The 24440-nt window shown below is 47.1% G+C and overlaps 1 protein-coding gene across 1 annotated transcript in view; it reads left to right on the forward strand.

Annotated features, from left to right (window-relative positions):
• Positions 1-13871, forward strand: part of MCPH1 (microcephalin 1) — a gene marked incomplete at both ends in the record, with an annotated part of 174063 nt that extends 160192 nt beyond the window's left edge. Inside the window, 2 exons of the mRNA XM_080710905.1 lie at positions 973-1210; positions 13732-13871. Coding sequence (XP_080567031.1) covers positions 973-1210; positions 13732-13871 — 378 coding nt within the window. The remainder of the gene's footprint in view (positions 1-972; positions 1211-13731) is intronic.
• Between the last annotated feature and the right edge of the window lie 10569 nt (positions 13872-24440).

Consider the following 24440-nt stretch of genomic DNA (forward strand, 5'->3'; position numbering starts at 1 on the left):
TAGACTGAGGCTCTTACAGGTCCCGTCTGTGTCTGACCAGAGGACTCCTGCTGCCCCACCCTGGCCTGCACCCCATGCATCCTTTTTCCCACATCCCTCCCTTCAAAATCCCTAATTTCTCTGGGCCATTGATCTCAGATATTGTAGGAGCAGGTTAAAATACTCAAAACAAATAACCCTCAGCAACATCTCTTAAAGGGCATCTGCACTTAAAAAAAAAAAACATTTATCAAGTTGTAATTGACAAAATGCATGTTTAGAATAACAGACCTCCCCGCCATCCCTTGGGTCGACCAGATGCCCACAAGTTTATCAACACAAAAGTGTGGTTTTGCATCCCCATTTCTGAAATGCCTCCCACTATCTATGACACTCTTCCAAGCATCTCCATAGCAACTCGCCAGAGCATCCTCTGGACACTTCCCTCCTGGGAGTGGCTACAGGGATTCTGCCTTTGCTTTGCCTCCTTTTCCCAAAACCCATCTAAACTGGGGGCCTGCATTTGCAGCGTTTCTTAGCTCCTGGCACACCTGGGGTCAGATGATGCTATCAGAGCTACGAGTGGCTCGCACAGAGGGCTAAGGGCCTGCCTTTGTGCACGCAAGTCATCCAAATTAGTTAGACAGAACGTGCAGGATGTAGATGTGATTCTCACCAATCTAATGAAAATTGTTGCTTTTCAATATTTTGTTTTAGAATTTGTAGTAATCCAAAGGCCAGCATGGATTTTTGCCTGTAGATTTGTTTCCTTGGAAGTGTTATTCACGATCACTTTGGAAAATGTCGATTTTATGTCATTTATGTCCTTATTTTCTTGGGTCACCAGAATTTTAAATTTATCTGAAAGGCATCCTTACACTGGATCTGTTCTCTTCCTAGAAAAGGAGGTGCACTTTGTTGTCCACGGACGTTCCGTGAAGGGTGAGGCGGTCGGTCCCCTTCCCTCTGACTGTCTCTTCTGTCTCCTCTCAGGTCTGCCGACGTGAGCGCCATTTGTCTGGTGGGCAGTACCGAGGAGCCCTCTTTGCCGATCAGCCCCTGATGTTCATCGCGCCGGCCAGCAGCCCCCCCAGGGCCAAGCTGTGTGAGCTGGTCCTGCTGTGTGGCGGCCGGGTCAGCTCCGGCCCTCACCACGCAGGCATCGTCATCGGACCCTACGACAGAAAGAAGAACTCAGCAACCAAGTACCTGTCAGAAAAATGGGTCTTAGGTAGGATGGAGGTTTCAAGACAGGACGGGTCCTGGTGGGGACCCTAGTGGGAGGGGCGAGGACGGCTCCTGCTGACCACAGGACCATCACAGTTCACCTCGGAGCCCCCGTTTTGTGGACCCAGCGCTGAGGACAGGTTTCAAGACAGGGATTGGTGGTGGCCACCTCCCCCGCCAGGCAGCCTGGGGCTTGGATTCAGGCCTGGGACTCCACACATCTTAGCAGTCATACTCTCATTCGGCACCTGCTGGTCCTTACAGCTGAGAGCAGCTCGCCAGGGAGAGGAGTCTCGCTGGACCCTACCTGCTTCGCTTCCCCAGCTCGTGTGGAAGGCCTGGCCTTCCCCAGCCACCTGCCAGCAGGTGTCGTGGGTGGGCGCAGTGCGTGGCTGGGCGTTGGCTCCACAGGGCTGCAGGAGGTTCTGGGGAGGGAAAGGGCCGGCAAGGCACCCTGACCAGGAGGCTGTCCCCTGCATCGTGGTGACATGGGCTCCTCTGTGCTGCCGGGAGGGGCAGCGCGACGGCTGTGCCGCTGGGACGGTGGTGAGCGGGCCGAGGGTGGGCTGGCCCCTGCGAGCTGGGCCTGCGGTCCTGCGTAGGGGCACACATGGCAGCATGATCTTAGGCCCTCTGGGTAGTGATCTCCGCTTCTTCCTCTGTGGGCTCCAGTCAACATGTTAGCTTGCTAGGCATCTATAGCCAAGTACCCAGACCGGGCAGCCTGGGAGCAGGCAGCTGTTGGAGCGCCGCAGGCTGGAAGCCCAGGGAGACGGTGTCCTCCACGGGGCTGGCCCGCGAGGCCTCCGCAGGGCTCCCAGGTGCCGCCTTCTCCCGGCGCCTCCCGTGGCCCTCCTCTGTGTCCTGCGCCCTTTGGGGTCCTCTTATTCGCTCCACCCCACTGACCTCTCTTTCTGAAACACACTCTTATCAGTGCACCGTGATTTACGTAGTCATGAGGTTGACAGTCATGGAGACTCGCAAGCACTCGGCGCGTTCCCCTCCAGATCCCCGCTCCCGCTCCCCCCGCACGGCGGCTTCATATCTGGACAGAGCATCGTTGGGCTCCTTCCTTTCTCCAGCCTCCTCCCCTGCACCTCCCTTGCGGACCCCCACCCACTCCTGTGCTGGTCCCGCTCCACAATTATAGGAACTTTGTTCCCCAACTTCTCTTTAGCTCCCATCTGGGCGCACACAGGGCCCTTCGCTTTCCTTGTAGCCTGACTGCATCCTCAGAGGAGCCAGCTCCAGATGCAGCCACACCCAGGCCCTGGGGCTGGGGACACAGGGGGCTCCGAGGGACAGGTCGGCCCCAGCAACAAGTGACCGTGTCCTGCGCTTCGCCGAGGCCCAACCTGGCTTCTGCACCGCTGCCTCCCTCGCTCCCCGTCGCGCCTGCCATCGCGTCCCTCTCCTCCTGTGTGTCCTTTCAGTCTCTCCCACGTACTCCCCTGGCCTCTGACTCCCAGGCTTCTGGCTTCGCTCGCCCTCGTGAAGCATCATCCTTTAGTGGATAAGCAGACACCACATTTGCCCAAGTCACCTTCACATGGAATCACATACATTTTCTAAATATCTTTTAAATGACTGATAGTCATCCTGGATAGGCTTTTAAAGTATAGCAAACAAAAGCCATTTTTTTTACTCTGTGTTACAGAGTGATTTATATTTTGCTTAGAAACTATCATCAAGAAAAAATAAAACTCCGACGCTTTTGCCTATAACCCAAAATCCAAGAGGCTGTTTACTCTTTCTAAATGCTAAGAATATACCCTCCAAACATCCTTGTTCTGAAACAGAGGTTCTTGTTTTGTTTCTTAGAAAAGTATATGTATCAAAACAACCGTGACCACACACCAGAACTGAGCTTTTAAAAAAAAAGGGTCTCTTTCAGCTAAGGGAGCTATGCGCCTGATTAGTATCAACAGTGCGTGTCAGGAGCTGATCTTTGCAGTGGGGGGCTGTGTCCGTGCAGAGCCCCTGCAGGCCTGCTCCTTGTCGTTTCCAGGTTAGGTGACCGCAGCACTTCCTGTTGCTCGCCACTCTCTCTCGTGCGGTCTACACTGCCTGCTTAGTTCTTGAGGTATCTGCCACTTGACTCTCTCCCGATGGGACTTGAAGAGGTGAATGTCTACCTGCTTGGCTGAGTTTAATTTGCACAAGTCCCTACAGAACTCTGCATTCCTGGGCTGGGCTTGCGGACCCTGTTTCTGCTCCTTTCCTCCCCCGTAATTGACGTCCTGTCTCTGATTTGTCATTGATTACACCGTCTGCCTGTGCCCTTGGCAGCATCCGGGTATTGTGTGCGCTGCAGTCCTCGCCCAGAGAAGAGGGGTGCCCCGGCTTGTGGCAGCCCCTTGACACTGGGTCCGCCAGCTTGGGCCATGTAGTTTTCAAGTATTTAATAGCTTATGTCTTCTCTTTCTGAACTGAATTACAATCCAGCATCTCCGGCTGTGTGAATAATAGAGACGCAGCTTTTTTGTGTCCATATATTCATTTACAGACCTACAAAACGCAGCCAGAGCGCTGCCCTTCCGTCTCCCCCAGGCCCTGCACTTGCTTATTCCTGCCCTGCTTACCTCCCATGGTGGCCAGAGGAGACCACAGTGCCAGGCATGGCGGTGCATGCCCATAATCCCAGTTCTTGGGATGCTGAGACAGGAGGATCGCGGGTTCAAGGACAACCTCGGCAACTTAGTGAGACCTTCACCTTAGCAAGATTTTGTTTTAAAAATAAAATAAAATAAAACAGGCTGGGCATAGTGGCGCACGCTTGTAATCCCCATGCTTGAGAGGTGGAGACAGGAGGATTGTGCAGGTTTGAAGCCAGCCTTGCTGGCTTAAGAGACCCTGTTTTCAAATAAAATATAAAAAATAGGTCTGTGAGTGTATCCCGGAGATAGAAGGGTTCCATCCCCAGTATCACCAAAAAATAAAAATAAAATAAAATAAAACAGGCTGGAGGTATAGCTTCAAGTTTGAATGCCCCAGACTCAATCTCCAGTACTACAAGAAAGTAAAACAGAGGCCACAGCAGAGGGTGCAGGGCTGCATGTGCAGGGCGCCGTCATCGCAGCCCCGAAGACAATGGCCGTCCCCAGGACAGCGTCCATGGATGGCAGCGTGGTCCTCCTGACACGGACACAGCGACACGTGTCCTTCACGGCCCCGTGGCCCCTGTTAACGTCCATTGCACTGAATACCTCACCAGAGAATAGTTCATTCTCAAAATTCACCAAGATTAAAATTAGGAATATATCAAACTTTTAAAGCATCAATTTGATATAATAATGGTTATTATTTTGTGATAAGTTATGAAAGTCAATACGCACAATTTATACACTAAATCTATTCCAACTGGGCTACCAGCTGCCGGGGGAGGTCAGTTCCCAGGGACTCCTAAGAATAGTCTGGATGAAATATTTCCTTGAAGGTCGTAAAAGTAGCGTATTGTGTTCACTTTTGAACCTGTAAGTTACATCCAGAATGAGAAGTCCAGGGTAGGCTTTTTTTAAATATTATTCTATAGTCTGTGGGTTTTGTTTTCATTTTCTTTTTCTGTTTTTCTTCTCTCCTTTTTTCTTTCTCTCTCTTTCTTTCCTCTTTCATTTTTTCTTTTTTTCTTTTTATTGGCCAGAGAGAAAGATGAGTGTCAAAACCAATCTTTCCCCTAGCTCTATGACCTCCTAGCTGTATCAGCCTTTGGATAAGCCTTTTTTTCTCTACGTCATCTCTATCTCAAAAACAACAAGCCAATATTTATGAACGTGAACGTTTTTTAGTGAGTGATGTCCATTCAAGGCTTTCTGCTGGGCTCGGGTCTGGGTGACCTTCATGGCTCACTCAGCACGCCTTCCTGGCACATTGCTGATGTGCTCGAGGCCACGGTGCTGGCCCCGCACAAGGAACTCGAGCCCTGTGCCGCGTCTTCCCTCCAGGCGACCATCAGATATGCCATGCTGTCTATAACAAGGTGATGTGAAGGGCCATGACTTTGTTCCTTGCCCATTCCCTAGAGCCTGTTTTCCCTGAAACAGCACAGGACTTGGGCCAAGATTCTCAGTGAATCATTCAACTAGAAGGAGAAATGGGGGGTTTTGAGAGAGCACATTTGTGGGTATTTGAATATGTATAAAAGTAAACAGGAAAGCACAAATCAAATTCCTAGCACTAAGAGCGAAATGTTGCCTTAACCTGGTATCAGTAACACAGATTTATGTATTGAAAAGCATATTTGAAGCCAGGTATGGTGGCACACCCTTGTAATCTCAGTACTTGGGAGGCTGAAACAGGAGGATTGCAGGTTCAAGGCCAGCTTCTGCTACTTAATGAGGCCCTCCACAACTTAGTGAGACCCTGTTTCAAAATAAAGAATAAAGCTGGGTATAGTGGCATATGCTTGGAATCACAGTACTTGGAAGGCTGAGACAGGAGGATCATAGGTGCATGGCCAGCTTCATCTTAGTGAGATCCTTAGCAACTTAGTGAGACCATGTTTCAAAAATAAAGGATAAAAATAGGTTTGGGGGTGTTACTTGGAGGTAGAATACCCCTGGGTTCCATCCCCAATACCGCAAAAATGAATAAAAAAAAAACAAATAAAATCACAATTGATCATTGACTTTCCCCCAAAACTCCCAGGAAATGTCTTTCCCATTTTACTGTGGAGAAAAGGCGGCCCTGTGGTCTGAAGGAAAGTGGCTGGGGTGTGGCCGCCTTTCTTGCCCCTCCATGCACTCACAGGGGGCTGGCGTGGCCCTTCTCAGCAGACATGTTTCCAGTCTCAGGAGCCCTTTTATTGTCTGGGCTACATTCAAGAGATAAGACATACATTCATGCTATTGTGGGAACATAATGTAATATTCTCAACAGGGTTGCCAAAAAAAAGGAAAAAGTATAGCCTTGACACGATTTCCTTATAACTTATAAAGAGCACTTGATTGGAGCGTTTTCAGGAAAGAGCTCTCTGAGAGCCTGCCGCCCCTCCCGCTGCCGACGGGGGGCTGGCGGAAGAGCCTTCTCTGGGGCCCTGCGAGCAGGCTACTGGGACCCTGCGTCAGGACTCTGCTAGGTGGGGGCTGTTCAAGAGCAGCTCAGCCCACGCTTCGCCGAGCAGAGGCGACGCCAGTGACAGCCCCGTGCCTGCGGCCGTGCCCATGGTGGCAGGGGCAGACACAGGACCCAGGGCAGGGAGCCCTGCGAATCTCACCAGGGATCAGGACCCGCCCAGCAGCTACCCAGAAAGTGCTCGCAGCAGATGAGGTGGAGTTGTTCTCAAGACAAGTAAATCCACCCAGATAGGAATGAATGAGGGCCAAACTTGGTGGGATTTTGCATCAATACCTAAGGCTTATAAGCGTTTCCAACTGCGTGTGCATGTGTTTGTATATATAATTAGTAGTATCTTTAAAGTAGATGCTAGCCACTCAGGCTGGTTTTTTAGTATGAACTTTATAAAGAGAGAGAAAGAGTACATTCACAGTTATTGCCTACGCTCTTCCTTAATTGCACACATTGACCAGCTAATGATCCTCTGAAATTTCTTAACCTCTTGGGTCCTCTTTTTAAATTTACACTAACTGGACTCCCTGGATGCTAATTCTAAGGGTGAGGAGGCACCTAAGGGTTAAAGCCCCTATTGCAGGCAGGCAGGCATCCTAGAAAATAAAAGGTCCTTGTCTGCACCGTTGCTAGCCCAAGGCAAGTTCCCAAAACCTCACTCAAAACAAAGCAAAAGGCCCAATTTAGGACAAAACCAGCAGCTGTATATTCACCTCAGGTGAAATTATTGTGAACATGGCAAGATTTTTTATATCCAACATTAGAAATACAGCCATCGGTTTGTCATATTGGCTGTGTACATGCTAGTGCTAAACGTTTGGATTGGACAGGTGAATTATCAAGACTGTTTTGCTGCACAGCCCCCCACACCTCTCCACACCTCACCGCATACGAGGGAATGCTCAAGTGTTTTCACAGCTGTCCCGGGCTCCAAGGACCTGTCTTCAGAGCTCAACCTCCTCATAGGATGCTGCTGTTTGCTTCAGGCCGTCTTCGCTTATAGATGTGGTTAATTAATGCTTTGGGTTATGACTAAAAGATTTTTTCTGTGGCTTTGGAGTACGTTAAATTTCAACTCTTTTTATTGTTGTTGTTTTGCATGTTGCATATTAGGTTGTTAATACTGAGCTTCATAGACACCCTGCGGGGACCCTAGAATGGAATTGTATTTGGAGAAAAGACATTTGAAGAGGTAATAAGGTGGAAAACGTCGTTAAGAGTGAGGCCATAATCCAAAGATGCTTTTCCTTATAAGAAAAGCATGTGCAGCCACAGTGTGTAAAAGACCACTCGAGGGCACAGGGATAGGGTCGCGCCTGCGAGCCAGAGAGCGAGGCCTCGGGAGAGACCGCGCCGCAGACCCCTCGATCGCAGACTTCGGCCTCCAGAACCGTGAGGGCGAAAGCGGACGTCTGCTCTGTCACCGTCCCATCTGTGGTCCTTTGTTACAGCAGCTCAAAATGAATTCTGAGGCCACCTGTAGAAAACTACTTGTATACAAGAAGCTGAGGGGATCTAAGTGTCTTAGCCAGGTTCGCTATGGCTAAGACCAGGTTCTTCTCTCCGTGAGACTGTGAACTGCAGCCACAAGCACCTGACTTAACGGTGAAAACCTCAGCTCAGGGTTCAAGTCATGTACAAGAGACACATGGATGTTGTTACCATTACTTTTCAGCAATGTTTCAGAATTTCTAGTCCAGAGAATGAAATAATAAAAGACTAAGGACTATAAAAGAAAGGAGTAGTCACCTTATTTCCAATGTGTGAAACAATTGTCTACATAGAAACATCCAGGCAATGTCCAGGAGAATGAACAGACTGATCTGATGTAGTTAATTGAGCAACTGTGCTTTATAAAACCCAGTCCCTGACATCACCAGCATTCCTATACCCCAGGAGAATTATAGGAGATGATAGGAAAAGGGCAGATAGCTGTCGTTTCCGGGCTCGCCCTGTAATCATACCTTCTTCACACTTCCAGACAGCAAGTGAAAGTGGGCGTGCTAGCAAGGACACAGAAGGTCACGCGGTCTTGCCTACAGTGCGGCCCAAATCCCCCACACTCCCCTGGAGAAGGAGAAGTAGCCGGCACATGAGCGTCTCCAGTCAGTATCGGAGCCCGAGAGAATGGTGACCTCATTAGACCAAGCCCTTGGGTTCACCGAGTCGGTGAAGCTGAGTTAATATTGGCCTTGCCGTTCTCCTGTGCCAAGCATGTTCCAGGCGATGCAGAGTACCCCAGAGAAATGGCTGGGGAGCTGCAGCTTCGCCTCCTGGGACTTTCAAGGGAGGAGATAGAAAGCAGCAGTGCTGAGGACGTTCTTACACTGGCAAAGAGGTTTAGGAAATGGATTGAGTGTCGGGAGCTCAGTGGGCGGCTTCTTGCTGAGACCCAAGTGAGGAAGAAGGAGGCCTCCTGTGGACCTACGAAGGAGGGAGGAAGGGGAACGGGAAAGAGGCTGGAGAAACAGGCAGCTTCCAGCCGGACCCCTCAGGGCCTTGATGGACAGTGGTAAGAAGCGTGGCTCTCACTCGGTGGAAATCAGGAAGGGTTTTAAGTGGGGGCAATGGGCTCTGATACACACTTCCAAGTAGAAGCAGAGATTTCAGGCTCTCGCGGCATCAGTTGCGCGGCGCTGATGGGCGAGACGAGGCTACCGTCACCGGGCGTATTGTGAAGATGTCAGACTTCAAGGATAAACTTCAGAGCCAGTCGCACTTGCCAGCAGATGGGATGGGCGAGAAGGGGAATGGAAGGCGGGACCCAGCCTTGAGTTGCAAGCATCAAAGAGAGAGACCAGCGAGGGTCTAGCAAGCAGGGCCAAGGGCAGTGCTGAAGGAAGGAAGCTGGCGGTTCAGCTGCAGAGGAGTCTGCGTGACTGAGAAGACAGGAGCGCTTGCCTAGCTGGCGCAGAGAGAAGGGCGATGGGTGGGTGACATTATAGGAAGGTAGCCTGGGCGCGCCTGGGCATTGGTACCCGCTGTGTGGGCTGCTGAGGGCGCCTTAGGGAGAGGCCCTGTCCTCAGCATCCCAGAAGGCTGAGCGCCCTTCATCCCACAGCAGAGGGTAGGTGATGCATTAGCTGAGCCCAGCGGGTGTCCGGCTTCGTGGCCACTAACCTTTCTCCCAGCCCTAAAATTCTTGTTTTAATAAGCAAAGATAAGGCCCCCATTGGCGGCCCCTGTGCTCTTGAACTTGCACACGCGATCGCAGCCACATCAGCTCTCAGCAATGGGAGTTTTAGGTTAAATACAGCGATTTGACTACCATGCCATAAAAATTAATGCTGGCAGCATGTTGATTCCATATCCTAACCATAAGACCACACAGAAGTGTGGCCAGTAAACTCTAGCATGTGCATAAATGTGTGCCAACGCTTGCTAAATAACATTTTTGTATTTAAAATAAAGAAAAGACTTGCTGTGTTTTGTCTTTTCCAACTCAGATTTCACGGGCTGTCCCTCGGTTTACTGTTCGTATCTCCCCAAGCGAGGGCTGGCTGCACTCGCACATCTATACTACGGTCACGTTGTTTTGGGTGTCGAGGATTATTCGTGTGATGTGACGCTGGAACCAGGGGATGTTGGCTGCCTTCAAATGCCAAATGAGCTCGGATGGAAACCATCTTTCCTGAGTGTGTTTACACGTGAGAACTTGGACCCGCAAGGGGCTCCCTGGGCTCTCCAGGCTCCGGGCCATCACTCAGCCTTCAAGTGCTCCTTTGCCGTGACCCCCCGCATGCTGACTCCGTGTTCAGTCACACACGCCACACTGTGTCGGGCCGCCTCTCTGACGTCCCCAGCACCCCCGCCTCAGTGCACCACGAGAGGGCGCGGGGCGAGCTGTGGGCCGTGGTGACGTGCATCCGGGCATCTGCTTTCTCTTTTTTAAATATAAAAGGTGTACTTCTTCCGTCCACCTTGTTTCCGCACCACAGTGGACAGATGGATGGATGCCTGGATGCAAGAGCTGATTTTTTTACCTGATTTCATGGTCAAAGAATTTAAGCATCAGAGAAGAACGGCAGGGCCCTCCAGTCTTACTGCCCTTCCTTGAGGTAACTGCAATATGGATGGGAGTGCCTCTCTTAGAGCATTAAAGACGTGTTTCCATAGAAATCAATATATGTATGTGTAAATACCGCGTTAGGGTTTGTTTTAATGTAAACGGGGGTTGCGTATTTTCCATGAGTCTTTATTCATGTTTATCTGGAAGACTCTTCCAAGTCAACACATGTGCAGCTGCTCCCTCCTTTCCAACCGTCAGAGGTGCTGTGGTCAGTGTGTTCATTCTCTACTGCTGACTGAACGCTTGGGTTGTTTCCACTGTTACTGACAGTTTTATCTTATTTATTTATTTATTTATTCATTTATTTATTTATTTATTGGTACTGATGATAGAACGCAGGGGCATTCAACCTCCAAGCTCCACCCCAAGCCCCTTTCATTTTTTACTTTGAGGCAGGGTCTCTCTATGTTTCTGAGGCTGGCCTCAAACCTGCAATCCTCCTGTCTTAGTTTCCCGAGTACCGGGATTACATGCATGTGCCACCACACCCAGTTTGTCTTTTACTTTTTTTTTTCTTGATGTGTTTATTTTGTATTTTTTATTAAAATATTAAGACAGCATTCTTTTATTTTTTCAAAATCAAGAGTTCATTTATTTTCCCACTTTTTTTCTGTGGATCATTCTGAAAATGGCGCACATTCAGACTGTGCTGGCTGCGCTCTCCCACCCCCACCTGCCCTGTCCGTTCTCCTTTAAACTCGTGTGTACACGTCTGTCCAAACTGAAACCATTTGAATTCAATCTTCAGAGACTGTCATGATCAAATTTATTGTAGCCCGAGCCCAGACAAATGAGTATAAAACAGGTTTGCAGGAGAGGCCTAGGGGATGCGTACTTTCAATGCTAATACACTCGGCTGCCGCAGTGTAACCGCAGCGTGGGAATTCCTTTGCCATCACACCCTCAGCAGTACTGGGCATCGTGCATATCTTCAACATGTGGTGATCTGATGACGCACGACAAATAAATCTCATTATTTCATCTGCTTCCCTAAGTACCAAACTGGATGCATGTGCACATCTTAGAGAGGGGATTTGTATTTCATAAACTGCCTGGCCTTATCCCTGCCTATTTTTAAACTGAATTATACCTTCCACATTGCTTTACAGTGATATTGATATAAATCACAAAATTTTCTTATATTTTTGCCTTCAATATTTTTATGATGTTTTGAGCATTAGAGGGTTTTTTTATTTGATTATTATATTTTAGAAAATTAAACACCTCTGTTTCTCCATGGCTTCTAAACTTAGAGCTTTTGCTTAGAAAGGTCTTTCTCACCCCTGGGCTTTACACAGTCTCCTCTCTCTCCTGTTGATAGTTTTTATCATCGTTTTCAATGTCTTCGTGTGTCTGCAGTTTGCCCACGTGTGACACGATGAGGGGACATCGTTTGTCTAATGGGCACCTGTTTTCCACTGCTTTATAATGACTCCTTTGAGTCATCTGGTAAGTCCCGTGTGCATCTGGTGTGCTTTCCGTATTCTCCATGGATCCCTCTGTCTGCCTGCGCAGACCACATGCATCTGTACAGCACAGTATTTATAGTACAGCATAGTTATATTTCAGTACAATACAGTGCAAGGACTTTTCATAACTAGTATATCAAATTTTCTCTCATTATTCATCCTTTTCAAAATTCTCTTTTCTGTGTTTTCTCTTTTGTGTTAACTTCAGAATAAACATATCAATTTTCCTTTTAAAAAGTTTCATTTTTTTTATTTTTTATTTTTTTGGTGGTACTGGGGTTCCTGGAAGCCCTTCTACCTCCGGGCTACACTCCCAGACCTATTTTTGCTTTTTTTTTTAATTTGGAAACAGGGTCTCCTAAGCCAGCGCGCGCAGCTGGCTTCGAACCTGCGCGATCCTCCTGTCTCTGCCTCCCAAGCGCGGGGATTACAAGCGTGCGCCACTACACCCGGCAAAAGTTTCATTTTGAAACTGGGTGTGGTGGCGCACGGTACCACCAAAGGAGAAAACAGTTTCATTTTCTATTCTACTGAATGTTTACATTAAGTAGAAAGAGCATCATCCTTAATGGAGTTTTCTCTGATTTTTGAAAATAGCATCCAGTCAGAAATCTAAGTGTACAAGTTTAATCCAACTAGAATAAAATATGGCTGAGTTGCTTCATAAGCTGAGTACAGGAAATGGCTCTTCACCAATGGCTCAAACCTACACACCACAGAGAAACTATTGATATAATTTGAGTACACAAAAGATCAAAAACTTTTACCCAGCAAAGGTTGCATAAGAAAAGTCAAAAGGCAAATGACAAATGGAAAAATGTATACAACATGAATCATAAGTAAAGGACTAATATTAAGGGGTAAATAATAATATTCCCTATTATGGGGAGAATTAAGTGGCACTCCTAGTATTAATAATAACTAATAAAATTGTGTGCATGTATGTACAACACGTATATGTGCATATGTATGTATATTTGTGTGTATATGTATATATGTGTGTGAAACAAATGTTGTAGAGGCAACAATTAAATTCTGGAACACTTTCTTAAGCTACAACTAAAAGGCACCACCTTTTCTTCCCTTTCTTACTTGGGATTCGCAGCTGAGCGCCTCTTGTTTCGTACGCCCATCATAGGCTCCCATCTTCCACCGTTCACCAGCAGGGCGCCTGAAGGTCCCGCAACATAATTGTGTAATTACTTAATTGTGTAATTGGGCGATAAGAGCCACTGCTCGATTTAATTCCTCTTGTACTGCAGCCTGTGCTGACTCTCCTTTTTTGCCCTAACCGTGGGGAGAGAGGCAAGCCATAAGCTTCGGGGTGAGGACGGAGGGTGGGCGTGGCTGGGCCAGCTGCGGGGCACACCTGCCGTGCTCTCCTGGACCAGATGTGCTTTAGCATAATCGTGTTTCCAACTGAGGATGTTAGCACTCGGCGGTCCATCCTTTTCAAATGAACCGTAACAAACCAGCTTTAGGTATGTGCTTCGCTTTATATTCCACCTACCTAGATAGATAGGCTGGCTCAGCCCAGATCTCACTGTCAAAACTAAACTCGTTTAAATACGCATCTGTGAGAATCTGAGGTAGCTAACTGAGGCTGGAATTCAGATTTCCTACACCTGCCCATCTTTGCAACAGAATGTTCCGCCGTGACGAAGTGTCCTCCTCAGGCTGTGACCTAATAGGACAGATGGCTACGGAGCACCTGGGCTGTGGCCAGTGTGACCGAGGAGCTGAATTAGGTCATTGTATGCTTTCCATGTTTAAAAGCCACGCATGCCGTGGGGACCAGTGGGTTGTGAGGTTCTGGACCATTTAAGATTTTTAAATTATGGTTCCGGGTGTACACAATAACCTGTTCAGTTTGCTGGGTTGTGGCTGTCTGTCTTAAGTGCCAAACTCCTTTCCTCTCCGTAGATTCGATCACACAGCACCAGGTCTGTGCCTTTGACAACTACCTCTTGACCTGCTGCCCCAGTGATGGAGACCTCTGCATCCCGCAGCCGCAGGCAGCCAACGAAGCTATCCGTGGACCCTCAAGGGAGAGCCAGCCGTGAAGCGCAGGGATGGACGTGTCAGGACCCTCAAGGGAGAGCCAGCCGTGAAGCGCAGGGATGGACGTGTCAGGACGGCTTTGGATCCCACAGGCCCTGTGTGACGTGCTGCTTCTCAGAACTCTGGTGTGTGAGTGGCCTGAGACTAAATCTGTGCTCCGGAGAAACACCCCAGCCCCGCCTGGGCCCTTTCTATGTCACCTAGTCTTTGTATCTTCATTGTGACCATAATTAAAAGGTCACAGAATCTTTGTTATTAAGGTACTGTGCTCCCAAATAAAGAATGGAAATTCATTTTAGTTGTTTGGAGAACAAAGAGCTCGGTAAGTTTCTTGGCTTACTCTAAGATTGTTATTTACATATTATACTCTAGATAGGAAGGATGTTCAGTAGTAGTGATGGGCCATTTGCATGGCATTATTGAAACGACAAAGGTGTACAGGTTGAAGACAGATTAGCAGTTGCGGGGGGGCTGGTATGGAAGCAAACGTTTAAGAGGGCGACATGAGGGGAGGGTCCTCGGGGTGGGGGAAAGTTCTGTGCGCTTCTGTGGTAGTAAAGACACCAGCCACACAGGTGATAAAATGTCATAGAACTAAATGAGTACACACGCACGCGTACACACACACACACACACACACACACACACACAGACACACCAAATAAGTGATGCCCAGCCAAGTTAAGTCACACTCCAGGGAGGGGGGATCTAGAGTTTGTTTCGATTTATCTTTAAACTCCTCAGTTGATTCTAGTGTTCTGTCAGCACAGGGAATCATTATCCTAGCCATTCTTGGAAAACTTGATAAGAGTTTTACAAGGTATGTGCAACACATCGCTAGAAATAGTAATTTGGTTCAATGTGATATTAAGATCTCCAAATCGTCAATTCCTATTCAGAAGTAAATGGAATGTAAATCTGTAATATCCTCTTAGCGTGCTAAGTCCCTGCTGCTCAGACACCGTCAACATCCTCTGGCAGCTTGGCAGCTGGTCCCACCCCAGATCTCCTGAATTCAAACCCACCACTTAACAATATTCCCAGTGGAGCCGCATTAACATGAGAGCTTGAGAAGCACTTGTGTAAATCCTTTTCTAAATCATCATGCTCATATTTTTCTCATACTTTCTTCAAGTAAAAGTATAAGGGGCATGGGTGCAGACAGCTATCTAGAAATTATATTTCTTAAACCCCTGAGTGGCGCTTCTAAAAGTATGGCATGATGATATTTAATCTAACACATAGTGGTTTCTTGGCATTAGCTGTTTTCACTCTGCATAATTCCCTGGTAATTGAGCTGCTACTGTGTTTATCGATAAACCATTTCTTTTCTATTGCTAAGCAGTATTCAGTGGTATGCCTTTACCAGTTTTGTTTAACTATTCACCTCTTGAATAAGGTAAAGTAAATGTAAAATGCCCTACTTGTCGAGTATTGAAATACTTGACAAATCTTTGAATCCAGGGGGAGATAACAACTAAATAAGCTCTTTGGATCTTTAGAGCCAGGGCCTGTGGCATCGCATTGCCGTGAGCGGTCCAGGACTCTAAGGGTCTTGGCAGGGGTGCTCAGATGTTGATAGAGGAGCGTGGGGGCCAGTTCATCATCCTCCCCTCTTCTATCCTCAGAATATTTGTGCCTTTCTCTCCAATGCATTTGCTGAAATCCCCGCTCCCCGGCGATGCTCTTGGCGGTGGAGGCTTTGGGAGGCGATAAGTTCACGGGGCGGAGCCCTAATGAAGGGTCAGTGCCCTGTCGAGGTCTCCAGGGAGCTGCCTTGCCCCTTCCAGCGTGTGAGGACACAGAGCAGCTGCCGTCTATGAGCGACAAAGCAGCCCAAGCAGACACCGAATCTACCGACGCCCTCATCTCGGACCTCCAGCCTCCAGAACTGGAACAGCGCGGGTTCTGTTGTTTATCAGCCCCAGTCTGTCAGCATAGAACGGCCGGAACAGGCGAAGACACTCCCCCTCCGGATAGCCACCTGTGGCATGAATTCCAGGACCAGCTCTAACCTACCACCAGACAGATCATCGGCCCAGAGAACGGTCAGGGAGTCTAGTAGAATCCATCAGTGCAACTGATTCTGGTGTTTACCCGGTACTTAAAATTACTACAGCAAATGGACTTAACTCCCCTGACTTGCCAGATTCCTGTGTGAAAAATGAGGGTAGTTTCTTTACTATAGATTTCTTAGTAGTATAATGATTACTGTAAATATCAGTATTAAGATGTATGAATGGCTTTATAAACCATCAGGCACCATAAAGATGTAAACTAGGATTGTCATTCTTTTGGTTATAGCAGAAACTCAGGAATTGGTTTGCCCTAACAAATTAGGAAGCAAAAAATCAGGAGAGACCCAGAAGGACTGAGAAGGAGCCTGCAGCCAGATGTGTTGGTGTTGTTTGAGTAACAAGGATTTAGACAACTGACAGGGACTTTGTAAGTTTATGTCCCATCTACTTCTGAATGGGAATTAAGGATACCATTTGGTCTGGGGACCTACCTGCTCGGAGTTGCCAGCAGCACCAGCTGCACCCATCCTCTCCAGAGCCAACTCAGACAGCCGGAGCCGGGACTGGAAGAAGAGCGACTTGTCTAAGCAACGCCCGGGTGACTCGCCCACCGCAGGGTTCCGGGCATCCTGCTCTGCTCCTTGGGTAGTGCAGACAGCCAGGGCTCCTGGGCATCCCGTTCCCAGGCCTGCGAGGGCAGCATCTCCCTGAGAAGAAAAGGAAAACAAGGGTATTTATTGCAAAGAATTACCATAATGAAATTCAAGGCAAGACACAGAAATGGATGAAAATTGCCCGACCATAAGGTCACTGTATTTGATAGACTGTCGTTCTGCATTTGTATTCTACGGTGTGGATTAGCTGCCACAGGTAAACATAAATAGCAGTTCGTTTCCTTTTCTCTGCTTACGTGTGAAGCTATTAATAGCGCGCTATTTCTCCGCACGTAACCAGTGGTGCCTTGATGCAGATGAGATACTGATGGCAGAGCGTTTTGTGTTTTTCCTGTCCTTGTATCCTAATGTGACCTTCCCCTAGTTAGTTAGAGAGAAACATACCGAGAAGAATAAGTTTTGTGAAGAGAAAAAAGGAAAAGAAAGAAAACGGCCAGGGTGTTTTAGCTTCTACAATACTGTAGAAGACATAGAGTACCCTTGGTGACCTAAGTGTACCCTGCTGTAAAGTACCTGGAAATACTGAAGAAAATGTGCAAGCCTCTGAAATGTGATGCAGGACTTCGAGTAAAGAAGGGGAGTCCCGGGCATGGGGAATCAGGGGGGAGCGGGACACAGCCTGGGCGTGGGTACTGGAGCCACCGTGGGCTCCCGGGTTCAGAGGATTGGGCTTTAATGACAAGTGGGGTTGACAGAAGAAGCCAGAGGCCTGTGTGAAGGGAGTGGCTTTGAAGCTGAACCCCCACTCCCACCACCACCATCACCACCACCACCACCACCACTGCCACCACCACCACTACCATCACCACTGCCACCACCACCATCACCACCGCCACCACCACCATCACCACCACCACCATCACCACCACCACCACCATCACCACCATCACCACCACCACCATCACCTTCACCACCATCACCGCCACCACCATCACCACCATCACCACCACCATCACCACTGCCACCACCATCACCACTGCCACCACCATCATCACCACCACCATCACTGCCACCACCACCACCATCACCACCGCCACCACCATCACCACCACCACCATCACCACCGCCACCACCACCATCACCACCACCACCATCACCACCGCCACCATCACCACCGCCACCACCACCATCACCACTGCCACCACCACCATCACCACCATCATCAGTACCACCGCCACTGCCGCCATCAGCATCACCATCACCACCACCATCAATACCGCCGCCACCACCAGAACTAAAGCACTGGGAAGGGGCTGCTCAGAGGAGACCAGGGAAACTCTGCATGGTAGGCTGGAGCTCCCATCAGTGAGAGGGAAAAGAAACTCAGCTGACTCCAGGTAATTGTATTCAATGTACTCAATACAGTTTAGAAAATCAGGGATTTGAAGAAGTTCAACAACTCTATTTGTAAGTTTGAAACACACATCTAAATACTTGACACATCCAAAGAAATAATGAAAATAAAGAACATTTAGAACTAAAAACATTTTTGGAATATAGCTGTAGCAGTATTTAGGGGGAAATATGTAGCCCTAATTATTTATATTAAGAAAGAAAAAGCTAAAAATTCATTAGCAAGTATCAAATGAACTGAGTTGGGGAAAGAACTGAATAGTAAATTAAAGAGAATTATAGGTAGGAAATAATAAAGTTAATAGAAGATATCAAAAAACTAAGAATTAATTTTGACAGGGAGAATTTACAAGATCTATTTCTTTGAGACTGATTAAATAGGCAAATTTCTGAAAATTTGTCCAAGGATAAATAAACAATATTAGACATGATAAGGAAACTACCACTACACATACAATTCTAAGTTTTCCAATTAAAAGTTTTTTGTTTTTTGTTTTGTTTTGTTTGGGTAGTATTGGGAATGGAACCCTTCTACCTCCGGGCTATACTTTCAGACCTATTTTATATTTTATTTGGAAACAGGGTCTCTTAAGCCAGCAAGGCTGGCTTCGAACCTGCACGATCCTCCTGTCTCCGCCTCCCAAGCGCAGGGATTACAAGCGTGCGCCACCACACCCAGCTTAAAAAGTATTTTGAAAACATGAAAGGAACATCAAACAAGTGATGAAAAGGGAAAGAAAACATGCAAGTGAATGTCAACATAAAATAACAGTAAGAAAATCTCTCCAAAGAAGTATATTGGAGAAGGATCAGTAATGCTCTGAGATATGTGTGTAGCCTGGATCGTAAGCATATTTGGGGAGGTTGGGGTCAGGGGAAACGTTTTAAAGGCAAAATAAGTATGATTACATAAGTTGTTTTGAAACAAATAACCTTGGCTAATTGGCCAATAGTAAGAGGGGCCTCAGGCCAGGTTTGAAAAGGAGGTTGCTGGGCACATCTAGGAGAGAGAATATGTGGAGAGTATTTTCAGTGGCCTTTGTGAAAGGTGGTAGTTTTCAGAGAGTCCCGCAGGCATGTGTTGGTGAGGGCCTTTATTTATGGCCTTCCAGATCCACTAGCCTTTGGGTTTGAGGTAAATGACCTTATTTCTATCCTGACTGTGTTCTCATTAGAAATAAGTGGCATGGTTCAGCAAACACAGACTGAAATTAAAAATTACAATCAAGCAAGTGAGGGGATGTGCAGCCTCCACGCCTGTCTCTGCAGAACCTGGACACCTTATCCTCCCCCAGACATCCGTAAGTTCACCGCTCCACTGCGGAAGTCCCAGTATGCTTTGTTGTCCATGGTTTTTGTTGGAGTGCCCTTATGTAAGCATGACTGGTTACATCACTCGAATGACCTCAGTCTCTAGTCCTCCCGTCCCTAGAGGTCATGATCAACAAAGTCCCAATCCCAGTTGTCTGATCCATCTTTCTGGTGACCAGCCGCAACCTGCAGCTGTCCAGGGACCACCACGGGGAGATGCTCCAGAATACCCTGTGGATTCCTTCTCAAGTGAGTTTTTCTTATTTTTCCCTTAAGTGATTTCCAGTTCAAAGTTCTCTCTACAATTTGCTTGTTTATTTGGTTGGTTGGCTTGTTGGTGGGTTAGTTGATTGGTTTTGTTTGTGTTTTTGGTACTGGGAATTGAACACAGGGGCATTTTACTGTCAAACTATTTCCTCAGTCCTTTTTATTTTGGAACAGAGCCTCTCTAAGTTGCCAGGGGTCTCACTAAGTTGCTGAGGCTTTCCTTGAACCTACAATCCTCCTGTCTCAACCTCCCAAGTACTAATATTACAAGTGTGTACCACCACAATCAGCTCACAGTTAGTTTATTAAACTGTTTAAATTATCGGTACCCTCTTTGCACTGTGATTTCTACGGCTAAGTGTTGAGTTTGGTAAATTATATTTCTCTTTACACCCTCTCTCTCCCCTCAAAGATTTTGAAAAATCTCAGATGAAGACAAATTACTACATCAAAATAAAAAACTATGGCAAAAACACAACAAGATCAAAATGATTTTTAAGAAGGTGAAAATTAGCTTTCGCTCATCGGAAATGGGTACTAGCTAATTCCAGACAAAGAATAACTGAGAGAAGATATACTGGGAAAATATAAAAGCCATATAGGTAAAATGAAAATTAAAAAACTCATGGGCAGCAGTGAGTTCATGAACCTGTACACTGGCCATGACTATGGAAGTGGACATAATGGTTTGAAGAAGCAATTTGCCCTCACTGTGGAGTCTTAAGAATATTCATGTTCTTGATCCAAATAATTAATAGTAATAAAATGCTGTAAAGGGAGGAAAGTTACATGTGTCCAAGAATTTGGATTGTAGCATCACTTATATTAAGAAGAAGAGGGTAACAATCCAGTGTCCAGCAATGTAGAAATTATTTAGTGTGATTACATATCAATCTGATGAAATGTCAAGTGGCCATCAAACTATAACTATAAAAACATAATATAGAGAAATTTTCATGATATGAAGCAAAAGATATAAAATGTGTTTTTACTACAATCAGAACCATGAAAAGTTACGTATGACAATATCCTAGGTAACTATAGGAAAGTAACGTACAGAAATAAGGTAACTGGGCCATGATTAACTTTTATATAACGTTTATATGTTGCAGTATTTGTTCAGTAATAGTACTAATAATTTTGAAAAGAAAAATTCAGGCGCCTACATACTCAAGACCAATTACTCTCAAAGCCTTGTGTCCCTAGCACCGGAGTGTTGAATTTGGGCTATTTCCTATTTCTTCGTCTACATGTCAGTCCAATTTTCTGTGGTTGAGTTACTCAAATACCCCTGGCCTGAATTTTCTTCTCCCTCATATGGGAAGGCAACACCTACTGAGTGACCTCCGGGGTCGGATCGGGCAGCTCAGAAGGCGCAGCTCTGTGCTCACCGAGCCTCAGGCGCTGTCAACTGCCAGCTCTTCTCCCTCCCCTCCAAAATGACCATTCTTCCCCTTCTTCACTTCCCTTTGTTCTTTACATTTTCCCCCTACATTGAACTCAGTTCTTCTCTTCCATCTCCTATTTTTCTTTCCTTGCTGGAGATTAGAATGCATTTCGTAGAGGTGGAAATGGCTCCACTATCACCGGGGGTTTGAGCATGGCTGCGTTCCTTCCTGGAGGCCTCAGGAGAAAGGCTTTCTTGCCTTTTCCAGGAGCTCAAGGCTCCCTTTCCTGCCCTCACGGCCTCTTCCACCTTCAAATCCATGAAGACAGTGGACTCTTGACAGCTTCATTTCACTGGATCCTTTTCTGACCCTTCTTCCCCAGTTCAGGACCCGTGCTATTACAGGGGCTACCTTGGGCTCACCTGCATTTTAAAGTCAGCCCAGGAGCCCCTTCTCCACCGAGCCTCCATCCCCGTGGTGAGGTGCAGCCCTCACAGCTGGATGCAGACACCTTTGCAAGGCCATTCCTGCATCACCTCACTGAAGCGGAGTCATGCTCACGATCATCCATTCTCAGTGGCGCCAAGACCGAGGCCTGTAGGAAAGGACTGTCTTTGCAGTTTCTTCAACTGGCGATAGCCACAGCCATCCCTGTCCTGAGGCCTAAGAGCACAGGGTGAAGTCGGGGAGAGATGTCCTCATGAAGAAGGCCTGCGAGCAGATGCACCTTGGTTTGTATGATTCCGAGTTGTGCCTGCCTCAAACACGTGTCATTCAACTAGTTCATAGACATTCTGAAAAAAGATAAGGAAATGCTCAGCAAACAGGCCTCGCTCCAAAAACATCCCAACAACGAGAAAAGAGTAGAACATCTGTTTACTTATCATTGTTGTGTGTGTTAAGCAATTATTGGCTTAATTGACCATAACAGAAGGCTAAGATATGTCTCTTTTAGAGCTATCAGCTGTGATTATAATTCAAGGGTTATGCTCCCTGCTATTCAGTTTGCTTCTTCTACTACTTAATTTAAAACTATACCATCTTCTTTTTGTGCCAGGAAGACAACATCTAGTTTTATCCCTCTCATACTTGACCTGTTAACTGAAACAATAATTAAAATTATCGACCCAAAACTAAACAAGAGCATGCAAATATTCTCTAAGCTAAACTAATATTTTATTTGGTATGAGTTCCCAGTTTAAGCATTAAGATTTTCCCAAAGCCTTAAGACCTTCCAGGGACTGAGCTCCACCTAGAACTCAAAACTCCTGGCAGCAGCTGTCTCTTTATTAATCTGGTTTCAATTTTTTAAGTGTTTGCATTCACAGCTTATCTATGGGAACAAATATTTGTTCCGTCTTTAATATTCCAGAGGGAAGACTGACTGAAAAAAAAAATGGATCTAGCATCCCCTCCAGCAAGCCAGCAAGTATGATCTTGGCCAAATGAGAGAGCGGAGAACCTTTCACAGGAAAGCTGGCCTGGGCTGCCCAGCGTCCATCTGTCAGCAGAAAGACCAGGCATTAGATGCAGCAGCTCACAGCCACACAGGGGCCTGAGAGAGCGGGAAGGAAGAGCTTGCCAGACCTCAGGCTTGGCACCAGGAGCCCGTTATCAGCCAGATCCTGGACACAGCCCACAACGTGAAACCCAATCATGAAATTATTGGGAACCAGTCAGAGAAAAGAGAAGGACTCTTTGTCCTGAGCATGTGAAGTTGTGGATAGTGGGGGGCAGGAGAAGGGCTGTGGCTCACGGGGCCCTGAGTTTTCTTCCAAAAACAGAACTTGGGACACTGTGGACTAGGCCTGCTGGGCACAGGAGGAGGTGGGAGACTCCAGAGCTCATTTCGGAGGGTGATGAAAGACCGTCACCTGGGTCGTGGAGCAAGCGAGGGCCATGAAGCAGCCTTCCAGTGTGGGCAGAAATGGAGGAGGAGCCGGGTATTCTGAGCTCCGTGGCATTTTGCTTTTCTTGAGCAATTCTCACCACACCCCTTGTTAAGAGATTTATTGGATTCAGGGCCACCATATAATACCCTTTGAGTCCAAATTGTACTTTAGCTCATAACACGTCTGTACGCCAGGAGGTATGTCCTCAATTCCTAACTCTGCACCAATGGAGCAAACAGATTTGGTAAAATGATCTCTGTGATTCTTAATTTTTATGGACCCAGGCAAGGTTAGTCTGTCACCAGAGGTAAAGGGATTTTTTTTTTTTTTAATTTTTGGTGGTACTGGGGTTCCTGGAAGCACTTCTACCTCTGGGCTACACTCCCAGACCTATTTTATTTTTGGAAACAGGGTCTCTTAAGACAGCGAGGCTGGCTTCGAACCTGCGCGATCCTCCTGTCTCCGCCTCCCAAGCGCAGGGATTACAAGCGTGCGCCACCACGCCCGGCTAAAGGGATATTATTTCTAAGATGTAGGAATTTTTCCCACAGTAAGGGTCAAAGCAAGGATTTCACACCTTCATCTTTGTGTTTGGAGATACTAGGGGTTGAACCCATGGGCATTCTACTCCTGAGCTATACCCTCAGCCCTTTTCTTACATTTTTTGATTCTTTAAAGGGTTCGTGCTTGGCTGCTGAGTCTCACTGAGTGGCCAGGGTTATTCCCAAACCTTCAATCCTCGTGTCTTGGCCTCCCAAGTACTGTGCTTCCTGGCACAGGCCACAGGCCTGGTTGTATCTCCCTCTTCTTGGAGCCCACCTTCTTGGAGTGTGTTTATCCCACCTTGAATTTTCAGTGCTTCCTCCACTCTCTCTGCCAATATTTACCTTCTAATAAATGTCTGAGGTTGACTCACATTGATCAGAAATAGCCCAAGTACACAAGAAAGACATCTATCCAACACCTATTCCATGTCAATTACCATACCAGGATCCATGGGCCAGAAATAACAAAGAAGACCACCTGCCCTCAAGAGCTTATGATGGCTTGAATGGAGTGAGATTGGAAAGCCAACTAAGATGCGCTCTTACAGTTAGATATAGAAGAATGGCCCCTCAAAGAGCTCATAAATTGGTGTTTGGAGTTGATGTAATTGATTCACACAAGTCGTAATCCAGAAGTGAATAAATTCACTGTAATGGATTTATCTGGCTGGTAGCCTAGGCACTGGGGTATGGCTGGAGAAGCTGGGTCCCTAGGGGTGCAGCCGTGGGGATTAGACAAGGTTCTTCCTCCCCTTTTGTGCTCGCTTGCTCCTGGCCTCCATGATGTGAGGACCACAGCCCTGTCTGTGCTCTCCCTCTCTCCACTTCCCCATGCCATGCCCTGAGATCTGCGGTCCCCGGCCACATGGACTGGACTTGAAACCATAAGGAAACAAATCCTCTTTCCTCTAAGTTACAGGGTCAGTCTTTTATTTTTGTTTTTATTTTTTTCTGGTACTGGGGTTCCTGGAAGCCCTTCTATCTCCGGGCTACACTCCCAGACCTATTTTTACATTTTCATTTTGGAAACAGGGTCTCCTAAGCCTACGCGCGCAGCTGGCTTCGAACCTGTGCGATCCTCCTGTCTCTGCCTCCCAAGCGCGTGGATTACAAGCGTGCGCCA

The sequence above is a fragment of the Muscardinus avellanarius genome (assembly GCF_963383645.1).
Source record: "Muscardinus avellanarius genome assembly, chromosome: 14".
Lineage (NCBI taxonomy): Eukaryota > Metazoa > Chordata > Mammalia > Rodentia > Gliridae > Muscardinus > Muscardinus avellanarius.